At 40.3% G+C, this 14675-nt stretch overlaps 1 protein-coding gene across 1 annotated transcript in view; it reads right to left on the bottom strand.

The window, feature by feature from the left end:
* LOC139765279 (JNK1/MAPK8-associated membrane protein) overlaps positions 1–12895 on the bottom strand; it is a 37156-nt gene extending 24261 nt beyond the window's left edge. The window contains exons 1-3 of the mRNA XM_071692637.1: positions 12703–12895; positions 8613–8850; positions 610–822 (exon numbers count right to left, since the gene is read on the bottom strand). Coding sequence (XP_071548738.1) covers positions 610–822; positions 8613–8850; positions 12703–12805 — 554 coding nt within the window. The 5' untranslated portion in view covers positions 12806–12895. The remainder of the gene's footprint in view (positions 1–609; positions 823–8612; positions 8851–12702) is intronic.
* Between the last annotated feature and the right edge of the window lie 1780 nt (positions 12896–14675).

Consider the following 14675-nt stretch of genomic DNA (forward strand, 5'->3'; position numbering starts at 1 on the left):
ACAATGTGTGGTGTGAGGTGGTTTGATCGAGTGAGTAACGTAAGGGTAAGAGAGATGTGTGGAAATAAAAAGAGCGTGGTTGAGAGAGCAGAAGAGGGTGTTTTGAAATGGTTTGGGCACATGGAGAGAATGAGTGAGGAAAGATTGACCAAGAGGATATATGTGTCGGAGGTGGAGGGAACGAGGAGAAGAGGGAGACCAAATTGGAGGTGGAAAGATGGAGTGAAAAAGATTTTGTGTGATCGGGGCCTGAACATGCAGGAGGGTGAAAGGAGGGCAAGGAATAGAGTGAATTGGAGCGATGTGGTATACAGGGGTTGACGTGCTGTCAGTGGAGTGAATCAAGGCATGTGAAGCGTCTGGGGTAAACCATGGAAAGCTGTGTAGGTATGTATATTTGCGTGTGTGGACGTGTGTATGTACATGTGTATGGGGGGGGGTTGGGCCATTTCTTTCGTCTGTTTCCTTGCGCTACCTCGCAAACGCGGGAGACAGCGACAAAGTATAAAAAAAAAAAAAAAAAAAAAAAAAAAAAAAATATATACAAGTACTATATTATAAAATTTAACTCAAAAGCCAAAAACATACAAGAATTATGGTACAACTTACAACGGGTACACAGCTTCTTGAGTGCAATGCAGAACCCCCTCATAATTTGGGTTTGGGTTATGAAGAAGTGGATACCAATCTGCTAGTTTTCGTACTTTACATGAGCGGATGTTGAAAGATCCATATGGCTCTGTTATAAGTAATGTCACAACAGCTGCTACTGCCACTTCAACAATTGCTGATGCATAGAGGGCCATTACTTCTCGAGTGAATCTGAAGTATTAGAAATGGAGTTAGAGTTCACAAAAAAAAGCATATGTACATTGTTAATTAGCAAAGTATTTTTGTGATGGTATTAAATCTTTAATATCTCCAAATGGATATTTATGAATACTGGAAGGTGTGGCTGATAATTTCACATAACTTTTATAGCTATGCTATTCTGAAAAAATTATCAATCAATGACAATGTTTACAACAATGAAGTATCTATCACATAAGATTAAACATACTAATGATCAATTATCAATATTCTAGTGTAGGTAAAATAAATTATAAAACATGACTAATACCAACTAAAATGACACTAAGGCCTTACTCTCACACATTTTAATGTCTTGTGCTGAAACACCTACAAAGTACTGATGCTATCACACTGAGAGTGGTGGATAAAAAATACTCCTGAAGTGATTTTTTTCATGGTTATATCAATATCTTTGAATGTTTGAGGACAATATATCGTGCAAAGTGGTTTGATCAAGTAAGTAATGAAAGGGCAATAAAAAGAGTGTGCTTGAGAGACCTAAAGAGGGTATGCTGAATGGTTTGGACATATGGAGAAAACAAGAAGAAATGTTGACAAAGAGGGTATATGTGTCAGAAGTGGAGAGAACAAGAACAGAGAGACTATACTAGTGATGGACGGTTAGCATGAAAAAGATATTGTGCGGTTGGGGACCTGTACATGCAGGAGGGTGAAAGGCATGCACAGATTAAAGTGAACTGGAAAGACATGGGAGGGGTTGATGTGCTATCAATGGACTGAACCAAGGGATACACCATAAAAAGCTCTGTGAGGCCTGGTTGTGGGAAGGGAGCTGTGGTATAGGTACATTACACATGACAGTTAGGGAATGGATGTAAGCAGATGCATCCCTTGCAATCCAATTTCATTTTTACCCACATTAGTCTGGAGCTCACTTCCTGACACTGTCACACATTAATCTTCCCCTCTATCCTTGAGCTTTATTTCACTTAAAACCAAAACATCCCAGTTCCTTTCCTCAAGCATACAGCCTATTTCTTCATTTTTCCCATCTTGTTGCAGATGACTTAATAAGTACAAACCTTGAAAAAAATTTTGGATGTGAGTTACAAACGGCTTCAAGAAATGGGAACTTTTTTTAAATCAAATGCAGAGAAAGAGAAGTGCAAAGTATAATATAAAGAATAAAAGTAAACAATACCATCACAGTTAAAAGATAGTAAGAATCAGCTTTGAGCTTGTGAAAAGCATGTTTCTGAACAAGCATCTTTACCAGACCTTCATCCATGTAGTCTATCTACCTATCTATCTATATCTCTGATGGCAATTCCCTTCGGGAACTCCCTTTGAGGGTGTGACCATGGCAAAAATGTCTCCACTTATTCCTGCCCATACATGCCTCACTTGCATACATCATTCCGCACATTCTTTCACCAATATCTTCCTTTGGTACTCTTCTACTCGATTTCTCCATGTTACAGGTGGGCTTCCTCCCACACCAATCCCTTCAGTAGTACTACCATACACTCTCCTTGTATACTCCCTGTCTACCATTCTTTCTACATGCCTAAAACAGCAAAGTTTTATGTTTCACCCACTCTACCATTCCATAATTCATCCCCTTTGCATTCTCTGCCATTCCAAATCTCATACACCCCTTCATAAAGCTGATTCAAGTACTTAACATAATGAAATATGCAATCACAACACCAAATACTGCAATACTCATATTTATAATTATAATGTGTCCAGAATGGTGGTGTGACAACAATATTAAAAAACAATACAGAATTCATCTGCTAAAGCTATACCCCCATGCCCTAACCATCACATTAACATATTCCCCATTCTGCTGTTTACACAGTATCTCAGGCTCTCAAAAGCTTTTGTAACTGTAAGACTGAGCCAGCATTTCATGGGAAGATGGGCTGGGAGTGCAAAAGGTGAAGCACAAGTGAGGATTATAGCTCAAATCAGTACATCCTTTCCACATGCTAAAAGATTACCTTTTGAACAATACCTCATCTGCACTTCACAGGAAGTCACATGCTCTATACAGCAGAAGAAAAGCCTAAGACAACCAGCAACAGAACAAAAGCATCCAGGAAGTCATCTTGTAAAGAAGATTGTCTGGGAATCTTCCTAGAGCATCAACTTTTTGTGGAAGAAGAACTCATCTTACATGCATCAATACATCAATGAGATGGTGGTAGAGATGGTTTGGAATGCTACAGTATCAGTATGAGAACAGGTAAAATTTACAAAAATCTATGTAATTCAAAAGACAAAATGAAACAATGAAACTAGCTTTAGATGAGTGAATCTGTTCTGCAATGGTAGTGATATGTTTACTGAAAAGAATAAAAGCTTGAATTATTATATTTTATTCTACAATATTATATAAGCTGATGTGATGAGTATTATGAATATAAAGGAAAAGTGGGGCTGATTAGTGCAAAAGTGTCAAACAATTGTAAAAAATCAATAGACACCATGAAAACATCTTCCAACCTCCTCTTACAGCAAGATTTACATTGGAAATATACCATCATTACTGTAGTCTGCTGCTGGTACCAAGTGGAATGGCTGCAAACAGCCATCTGATCTTTTGTTTAACATATTTTGGCAGTTGTCTTGATGCTCAATAATGGGTGTGTCTGGTATATTTTGACTGGAATATCGAAGATTAATATAAATCTTGGCTGCAAGGGAAGGGTGAATAAGCTTTTCATAGGTTCCATCTAATCTTTTTTACATGTGCTTCACCTAAGTTATACCCATATTTTCTGACATTCATAACCTACACCCCTACTGCCTTAATATTACAGCATCAAATCTAATACTCTAAGCCACAGTATGCAACTTACTTTCTATTCTTTAAATATACACAACCACAGCAAAACAAAATTACTAAATATCCAAAGCAGCTTCAATGCATAAACTAAATTGGTAATTTCTTGGGTATATTAGAAAAGAGGGACATACATAAGTGTATAGGAAAGGGTGGGGTTGATCATGGGCAGGCTTTTTTGGTTTCTATATTACTTGACAAATATGCTTAAGAAGAAAGAAGAAAGCTGAAAGTAAATGTGAATAAGAGCAAGGTTATTAGGTACAGTAGGGTTGAGGGATAAATGTGAATAAGAGCAAGGTTATTAGGTACAGTAGGGTTGAGGCACAAGTCAATTGGGAGGTAAGTTTGAATGGAGAAAAACTGGAGGAAGTAAAGTATTTTAGATATCTGGGAGTGAATTTGGCAGTGGATGGAACCATGAAAGCAGAATTGAGTCACAGGGTGGGGGAGGGGGCAAAAGTTCTGGAAGTGTTGAAAGATGTGTGGAAGGTGAGAACATTATCTCGCAAAAATGTTTGAAGAAATAGTGGTTCCAACAATGTTATATGGTTGCGAGGCATGGGCTATAGATAAAGTTGTGCGGAGAAGGGTGGATGTGTTGGAAATGAGATGTCTGATGACAATATGTGGTGTGAGGTGGTTTAATCGAGTAAGTAATGAAAGGGCAAGAGAGATGTGTGGTAATAAAAAGAGTGTGGTTGAGAGAGCAGAAGAGGGTGTTTTGAAATAGTTTGGTCACATGGAGAGAATGAGTGAGGAAAGATTGACAAAGAGGATATATGTGTCAGAGGTGGAGGGAACGAGGAGAAGTGGGAGACCAAATTGGAGGTGGAAAGCTGGAGTGAAAAAGATTTTGAGCGATCGGGGCCTGAACATGCAGAAGGGAGAAAGGCGTGCAAGGAATACTGTGAATTAGAACGATGTGGTATACTGGGGTCAACGTGCTGTCAATGGAGTGAACCAGGGCATGTAAAGCGTCTGGGGTAAAGCATGGAAAGTTTTGAGGGGCCTGGGTGTGGAAAGGGAGCTGTGGTTTTGGTGTATTATACATGACAGCTAGAAACTGAGTGTAAACGAATGTGGCCTTTGTTTTTTTTTCCCAGTGCTACCTCAAATGTGCATGCGGGGGGAGGGGGTTGTCATTTCATGCGTGGCAGAGTGGTGACAGGAATGAATAAAAGCAGCAAGTATGAATTATGTACATGTGTATATATGTATATGTCTGTGTATGTATATATATGTATATATTGAAAGGTATAGGTATATATATGTGCTTGTGTGGACATGTATGTATATACATGTGTATGTGAGTGGGTTGGGCCATTCTTTCATCTGTTTCCTTGCGCTACATCGCTAATGCGGGAGACAGTGACAAAGTATAATAAATATAAAATATACATATGCTTAAGAGACACTTTTGGATGTTATTGTGTTGAGAGGGGCAGCTGGTGGCCTGTTGGTTTAATTTTTGGTGGAGACAAGGTAAAAGTTTGTAAAGGTTTGAAGAAAAGAGGAAATGGTATGGGCTGGAAGAGGGCTGTGAAAATGAGTGAGCTGAGAAAAGAGGCTTGGGTAAAGATATACCTGGAAAAATTGGCTAAGGATGACAAAAGGTTAGAGTACTTCAAAACTAGAGGAGTGGGTGAGGAATAACAGGTACTTATGGAAGCAGTTCTTACATATGAGAGAAGTATGTGTCAAAAGGAAGGTGGATGTGGGAATGGAATAGTGGAATGGAATAGTAAGTTGTGGGTGAGGAAGTATGTTGTTAGTGAGAGAAAAGAGAGCTGTATGGGCATTACCTGTAGAGAGAAAGTGAGACTGATTAAAAGATGTACAAGTAAAGGTGCAGAGTTGGAAAAAGAGGGCAAATGAGAGTTGGGGCTAGAGTATACTAACAAACTTCAGTGAGAATCAGAAAATATTTTGGCAAGATGAATTGTATGAGAACAAGAGAATAAATAGAAGTACCAATGAAACAAGCAGATAGGGAAATGGCAACAAAAAAGAAAGAGGTGAAGAGAAGATGAAGTGTGTATTTCAAGGGATTACTGAATGTATTAGATGATCGGGTGGCAGAAGCAGGGTGTCTAGGTAGTGGAGATATGTGAAGTGAGGCAGCGATGGCAAGTGGTTTGGTGAAATGAAAAGGATTCGTGAAAGCCCTGTGTTAGTTGGAGTGTGGCAAAGTGGCTGAAGTAGGTCGGGCTGCAGTTGCATTTCTCAGGGAAAGAGGTGAGAATGTTGCTGATTGGTTAGTAACTATTTTTAATGAATGTATGGCTCAAGGAAACATGCCTGAAGATTGTCAGAATGCCTGTATCATGTCACTCCATAAAGTCAAGAGGAACAAACATGAATGATAAAATTACACAAGTATATGCTTGCTGAAAGTAACCGGTAAGTTGTATGGGAGAATGGTGATTAAGAGGGTTGTAGTATATACAAAGCATCAGATTGCAGAGAAACAAAGTAGCTTTTGGAATGGTAAAGGATGTGTGCATCAGGTGTTTGCCTTCAAAATTTTTGTCAGAAATACTTAAAGGGAAAGAGTGGTTTGTATGTGGCATTCATAGATCTGGAGAAAGCATATGATTGGTCTTGATAAAAGATGCTTTGTGGAAGGTGTTATGCAGAAAGTTACTAGAGACAGTGGAGTTTTTATAAAGACAGTAAGGCATTCATGTGAATACAACATGAGGTGCATAAGTGGTTTTTGGTAAAGGTGGGTTTGCATAAAGGGAATGTGATGTCACCATGGCTGTTTGATATATTAATGAATAGTGAATGCAAAAGTCTAAAGAGAAAGTGGTAGGTCTACAGTGTGCTGGGGGTTGAGGAAGTGCAAAGTGAGTCTGTTGTTGTTAGCTGATGACGCAGCTCTGGTGGCAGATGTGAGTGAGGAACTGCAGACTTTGGGAAAGTGTATAAAAGGAGAAAGTTGAGAGTTAATGTGAATAAAAGTCAAGTTAAGCTTGGGGAGAAACAGGTCTGTTGAAGAGTGAACATGAATGGAAAGAACCTGGAGAAAGATGTGTTTTAAATACCTGGGTGTGGACAAGGTAGCATGGTATACTGAAATGTGCGTGGATGACTTTAACATTTCTTCACCCACTGATGTTCCTCTTACTCATCCCATGCCTCTTCCCATAATCTCTTTTTGGACTGTCCGAAGTGCTTCTTTCTCTGGACACAAGCAAGGCTTACGGTCCTGATGGCATTCATCCCCATGTACTGAAAGAGTGTGCCTCTGAACTTGCACCTGTGCTTGCTCGTCTGTTCCGTTTATGTTTAAAAACCAAAACTTTTCCTTCTCCTTGGAAACATGCCTTGATACATCCCATCCCTAAAAAGGGTGACCATTCTGACCCTTCTAACTATCGTCCTGTTGCTTTGACATCTACCATCTCCAAAGTCTTTGAATCCCTCCTCAACTCCCATATCCTTCAACACCTTGAAAATCATAGTCTTCTTTCTGATTACCAGTATGGCTTCCATAATGGGAGATCCACTTGTGATATTCTTTCCTATCTTACCAATGTTTGGCAATCATCCCTGAAAGATTTTGGGGAGTTGCATGTAGTTGCCCTTAACATATCTAAAGCTTCCGACAAGGTGTGGCATCATGGTCTCATCTCTAAGCTTCCCTCTTTTGGATTTCCTCCCTCACTTTGTTCCTTGATATCTAGCTTCCTCTCTGGCCAATTTATCTCTGTGGTTGTTGATGGATCAGCCTCCCCCCTTTTCTCCATCAACAGTGGTGTCCCTCAAGACTGACTTGTTCCCTACAATCATTCTCCTTTTCTCTACGATTTCCTCCACAAATAATCCAATGCTGATGACTATGATTTCCTCCACAAATAATCCAATGCTTACGACTATGATTTCCTCCACAAATAATCCAATGCTGATGACTTAATACTACATTTATCTATATCCTTCAATTCTGCTCCCTCTTCTCTCACTCGATCTGCATCTCATCTTGACACAGTCTCCTCAATAAACTCAGACTTGGAAAGGATATCTCAGTGGGGAACACAAAATTTTGTTAAACCCCACATTACAGGAATAGCTAAGTCTCCCTCTAAGAAACTGGGTGTCCTGTTCAGTTGTCGAAACTTCTCTTCTGAATAGCTGCTCCGTTTATACAAGGGACTGATTCGTCCTTGTATGGAGTACTCCTCTCACATTTGGGGTGGTTCTAGCTCTGTATCCTTACTTGACAGAGTTGAGTCAAAAGCAGTCCAACTTATAAACTGTTCGGAGCTAACTTCCAAACTTGACCCCCTTGCCCTATGCTGCAATGTTGGTTCACTTTCCCTCTTCTATAGGTATTACTTTGATCTTTGCTCCCAAGTTATACTAACTATTTTCACAGAGTCAAGAGATGGAATGACAGATCAATCAATGGAAAGATGAGAGTTGTGAGGAGTCTTTGATAGAGAGATCGTTAGAAACTGGGTCTTGAAGGCATTAAACAACTAGGTTTGATCTACCCCACTAGGATACCCTGTCTGATCTTACTGAGGAAGGTGTGTCACGATGAGATGCAGTTAGGGTGAGAGAAGAAGGAGCAGAACTGAAGGATGTTGAGGAATGCAGCACTGAATTGTCAGCACTTAAGTGCACTTGGTTATTTCCAGGAAAAGAAATCATCGATAAAAAGAAGAAAATGTGTAGATGACAGAACAGAACCTTGAGGTACACTGCTTTTGATGGAGAAAAGGGGAGATGCTGATCAATCAACAACCACACAGACAGATCAGAGAGGTAGCTAGATAGGAGGCAGCAAAGTAAAGTAAGGAAGTTAAAAGCTTTGGATATGTAATGGGCAACTACATAAAATTCCCCCCAAAATCTTTCAGGGATGATGACCAAACATTAGTAACAAAGAAAAGAATATCACCAGTACTGTACTTCTCAGCAAATGACAAAGAATACTTACGTTCTTCTCTTGGCAGCAGCATCAATGCAGCCTAAATGGAAAGTCAGTGGTAGCAATCCCATAAAACCAAGGTATAATTTGTCATAAAATTCTGGAGTGTCATCACATTCTTGACAAGCACTTTGATTGTTGCGCCGGAGTCCTCTCTCACAAGCCCCACATGCTGACCAAGAGCCATTTTCAAGTTTTGTGCGACCACAGTAACGTCCGGGACAGTGAGAAAGATTTGTAACTACACCTGAAAGATTATAAATTCTTAAAAAGAGATATAAGAAGAAATTGCATATTTGCACTACCAAATTTTACAAGGATACTGTTTCCCCAACCTAATTTGCTGCTTAAAATCGGAAATGAGAGGAGATATGATCAGTATGAGAAAGAGAATGAATTTAAAGGGAGGAGGGGAGGAAATGAGGTGAAGTATGTAAAGTAGAATCATCATCATGAGCATGAATAGGTTCAAAAATCAAATGAGAAATCATTTAATGAGAAAAGAAAGTGAGCAAGTGAGACAAAAGAATCCTGAGGAACGTCACTATTGATAGAATAGAGTGATTACATTGTTGGAATCACCTGAGGAAACTATGCATTAGAGAACAGAGAGAAACAGTGAAACCAAACAATGGGAGTTCAGAAAGCAAAGACCCTATCAAATACTTTAGAGACATTAGAGGTAACAGCTCTGAAATCCAAATGTGCATATACATAACAAAAGGGGAAAACAACTCAAACATCAGAGGCCAAAGACTCTTGCCATCTATCATCAGAAACTGCATGGAATGCTAAGTGAAGAAGTTTAAGTGTGCACTGGACGAGTACTTAAGAAGTGTATCAGACCAGCCTGGCTGTGGGGGCTGTGTGCCTCAAGGCTGCAGCTTCCAACAGCTTGGTTGACCAATGACCCACCCCAATAGCCTGGGCTCAGTTCATGCTTCAGCAAGAATATTTCAACCTTAATTTTGGCTATTACATGACATTCCATGCAGTATCTTCAGATTCTGTTGATATAAGTGTATTAAATACTTTTGCACTGATACCATATATTCTCTGATAAACATAATGTATTCCCTGCATGTACAAAGGCAAAGGGGATAAGAGTGAGTGCTCAAATTACAGAGGTATAAGTTTGTTGAGTATTCCTGGTAAATTATATGGGAGGGTATTGATTGAGAGGGTGAAGGCATGTACAGAGCATCAGATTGGGGAAGAGCAGTGTGGTTTCAGAAGTGGTAGAGGATGTGTGGATCAGGTGTTTGCTTTGAAGAATGTATGTGAGAAATACTTAGAAAAGCAAATGGATTTGTATGTAGCATTTATGGATCTGGAGAAGGCATATGATAGAGTTGATAGAGATGCTCTGTGGAAGGTATTAAGAATATATGGTGTGGGAGGAAAGTTGTTAGAAGCAGTGAAAAGTTTTTATCGAGGATGTAAGGCATGTGTACATGTAGGAAGAGAGGAAAGTGATTGGTTCTCAGTGAATGTAGGTTTGCGGCAGGGGTGTGTGATGTCTCCATGGTTGTTTAATTTGTTTATGGATGGGGTTGTTAGGGAGGTAAATGCAAGAGTTTTGGAAAGAGGGGCAAGTATGAAGTCTGTTGGGGATGAGAGAGCTTGGGAAGTGAGTCAGTTGTTGTTCGCTGATGATACAGCGCTGGTGGCTGATTCATGTGAGAAACTGCAGAAGCTGGTGACTGAGTTTGGTAAAGTGTGTGGAAGAAGAAAGTTAAGAGTAAATGTGAATAAGAGCAAGGTTATTAGGTACAGTAGGGTTGAGGGTCAAGTCAATTGGGAGGTGAGTTTGAATGGAGAAAAACTGGAGGAAGTGAAGTGTTTTAGATATCTGGGAGTGGATCTGGCAGCGGATGGAACCATGGAAGCGGAAGTGGATCATAGGGTGGGGGAGGGGGCGAAAATTCTGGGAGCCTTGAAGAATGTGTGGAAGTCGAGAACATTATCTCGGAAAGCAAAAATGGGTATGTTTGAAGGAATAGTGGTTCCAACAATGTTGTATGGTTGCGAGGCGTGGGCTATGGATAGAGTTGTGCGCAGGAGGATGGAGGTGCTGGAAATGAGATGTTTGAGGACAATGTGTGGTGTGAGGTGGTTTGATCGAGTGAGTAACGTAAGGGTAAGAGAGATGTGTGGAAATAAAAAGAGTGTGGTTGAGAGAGCAGAAGAGGGTGTTTTGAAGTGGTTTGGGCACATGGAGAGAATGAGTGAGGAAAGATTGACCAAGAGGATATATGTGTTGGAGGTGGAGGGAACGAGGAGAAGAGGGAGACCAAATTGGAGGTGGAAAGATGGAGTGAAAAAGATTTTGTGTGATCGGGGCCTGAACATGCAGGAGGGTGAAAGGAGGGCAAGGAATAGAGTGAATTGGAGCGATGTGGTATACCGGGGTTGACGTGCTGTCAGTGGATTGAATCAAGGCATGTGAAGCGTCTGGGGTAAACCATGGAAAGCTGTGTAGGTATGTATATTTGCGTGTGTGGACGTATGTATATACATGTGCATGGGGCGGGGTTGGGCCATTTCTTTCGTCTGTTTCCTTGCGCTACCTCGCAAACGCGGGAGACAGCGACAAAATATAATAAAAAAATAAAAAAATAATTCCCTGCATGTTGTACAAGATGTCTAAAGGGGGTGAGGGTGGGGGGCTGAAAACTCTCCCCTTCTTGTATTTCAATTTCTAAAAAAGGAAACAGGAGTCAAGAGGGGAAAGCTCATCCTCCTCGAAGGCTCAGATCGGGGTGTCTGAATGTGTGTGGGTGTAACCAAAATGAGAAGAAAGGAGAGACGGCAAAAATGGGTATGTACAAAGAAATAGTAGTTCCAACAACATTATATGGTTGTGAGGCATTGATTATAGAGAGGGTTGTACGTAAGAAGGTGGATGTGTTTGGAAATGAAATGTGTGAGGTGGACTGATCAAGTAAGTAATGAGAGGGTAAGAGAGATGTGTGGAAATAAAAAGAGTGTGGATGAGAGAGCAGAAGAGGGTGTGTTGAAATGGCATGGACATATGGAGAGAATCAGTGTGGAAAGTTTGACAAAGAGGATATATGTGTCAGAGGTGGAGGGAACAAGGAGAAGCAGGAGACCGAATTGGAGTTGGAAAGATGGAGTGAAAAAGATTTTGAGTGATTGGGGCCTGGACATACAGGAGGGTGAGAGGCATGAAAGGAACAGAGTGGATGGAACAATGCGGTAAACCGGGGTCGATGTGCTGTCAATGAACTGAACCAGGGTATGTGAAGTGTCTGAAGTGAACCATGGAAAGGTCTGTGGGGCCTGGATGTGGATAGGGAACTGTGGTTTCAGTGTAAATGAATGTGGCATTTTTTGTCTGTTTTCCTAGTTCTACCTCGCTGAAGCAGGGGGTAGTGATGCTGTTCCCTGTGGAGCAGGGTGGCACCAAGAATGGATGAAGGCAAGGAAGTATGAGTATGTACATGTGTATATATGTATATATCTGTGTGTGTATGTATATGTGTATATGTTAATATGTATATGTATATATATGTGCGTGTATGTATGTATATGTACACGAGTGGATGGGCCGTTCTTCGTTTCCTGGCGCTACCTCGCTGACGTGGGAAACGGCGATCAAGTATAATAAATAAACTGATTTATCATTTTACCAAATACAAAAGAATTCAAGAGAATAAAATGCTCCAAGTCCTGCTCCATAAATATTTTCATACTCTCAACGAACTATATAAAACACGATTCATAGCAGCCATATCCGTGTTTCCTTGCATAGGTAAACTCAAGTTTTACCAAAGGTATTATAGGTCAGATGTATTCTACATCAATATGACATTATAAAAATCTCCAAGAATCTATTGGTACTGTTTTAAATAAGACATGCGTTAACTTTTATAAGTCCCCATAAATTTTAATGAACCCTAACAAAATTCGTTGGATGCCCGAAACGTGGATAACTAAATTTCTACTTATGACAATGTATTACATTTGCAATAAAAAACAAACTAAACATGCGAAGGATTAATTCCCATGCAACATTAGAAATTCAAGCTAAGGGGAATGATCATATACGAAATTACGATTACCTCAAGTAACTTACCCTTTTCATAATGAAAGCTTCTAGACTCCTTGCAGGCACACAGGTATATGATACTGGCTATGATTATGTACGTCGTCAAGCTGGTACTACGGACCATGATCATCAATTACATTTCCTTCGTTCACAAAATTGATATTTACACTCACACACTCAGTTGTACACACCAGAGACTACACACACACACACACACACACGAACATCCAAGGAGCCAATCAGCGTTGGCGTCTCTTATCAGCCTGACCAATAACAACCCTTTTCTCAACTGAATGAGTGATCATATCTATAAATATTTATAACTACAATAACAAATTAGAATACAATAATTCATCTTATTATACTTTTGATACTGTATTGAATTAAATCAAAATAAAATAATGAAGACTGATGCTCTTAAAACTGAATCAGCTGATGAGATCTGGGCATGTAGGCCCCAGGGGGGGGGGGGGAGTTTAGAGCAATGGTCGTTGGTTTAGCGACGCTGAAAGTAAATATGATTTTGCTTCGTTTATCTCAAGGGTCCGATAACATGTGTGTCTCTCAATTGGAAAAGATTTTACTCTTCACCAATAATGGCAAGACTGGGTCCTGGGTGACTTGAAATGGGATCAGATTACCCTAAGGTCGAGTTTCATATGGGAGGCCTACGGAGATTCGTCTTTCCTCAAGATACCGAAGAGTTGGATAGTTGAAGGCACTGGCTCCCAGACTCTTCCTGCTGGCGACCCCCAACTCAATATACCATAACACTCACCACCCCCTACTCTATATTGACATGTTTAGCTTCAGTCATTCGACAATCCCTTCTCTGAGAAGTGAAATAATAAAGAAAATAATGAATAATAAATATTTTACTGCTTCCATGAGACATCATACCGAGTCGTTAGGTCCATTCAAGTTTATTAAACCAAAAGCTCATCTTTATCCTCGCTGATACCCATCCTTTCATCAACCCTCCAACCTAGCTAATGATGGTTGGGGGTGCATCTGAGAAGAGTCCTGCTACACGTGGTTGGGTGGTTGTTAGAGCCAGTCTCATGTCGTCCTCCACATCCAGTCTGTCTCTGTCCTTCATTTTTGATTTGAACAAATGTTGAAAACCAAGACTGACAAAGGAAGGTGGAGGCGGAGGAACACAAGAGGCCAACATGCTGACTTTGGGATATGACGATGCATAATACATCAGGACGGAGTTACGGAATTCTCCTGCAAGGGGCCATGTGTTGAAGAGACTGTGACACACACACACACACACACACACACACATATATATATATATATATATATATATATATATATATATATATATATATATATATATATATATAAACACGTGCACATCCTCTCAAGGGCTCGCGATCCCACGAACAACCCTTCGCAACCCCCAGGTTAGGAATCCCTGATTTAAGGGATCCTGAAAATGAGATGATTCAATTGAATTAGGGTTCGATAATTTGCGAGACCCTGTAGATGAGAAAACAAACTTCTCTAATATCGTCCCGGAGCCTGATTATTTGGGGGACTAAAAATGGGAAAATCCAACTTACCTCTCGGTGCGCAGAGCCCGCTTCAGTTATAGCAGGGTCACAGTTTTTTCCTGGGGGGCTGAAAATAATATACTCCTTAAATGGTCCCTGGGCCCAATACTTTGCGATCTCCTTATAATGAGGAGATACAACTTTTATTAAATTATCCCAGCGTCTGATAGTTTGAGGGGCTCTGAAAATGAGAAGATCCGACTTTTCAAATGTCCCATGTCCTGATAATCTGACCCTGAACATGGAAAGATCCAAATTTTTCCTTAGATTATTCCAGAACCTGACAGTCTGGAGGGTCTTGAAAATGAGAAATTTCTACTTTTTGTATGTTTTCTAACGGCCAGATGATTTGGAGACTCTCCCCACCCCCCACCGTAACACACACACACACACACACACACACACACATACAGTAATTCCACATGCTGGCTGTTTGAA

The sequence above is a fragment of the Panulirus ornatus genome, chromosome 53 (assembly GCF_036320965.1).
Source record: "Panulirus ornatus isolate Po-2019 chromosome 53, ASM3632096v1, whole genome shotgun sequence".
In the NCBI taxonomy this organism is placed as follows: Eukaryota; Metazoa; Arthropoda; class Malacostraca; order Decapoda; family Palinuridae; genus Panulirus; species Panulirus ornatus.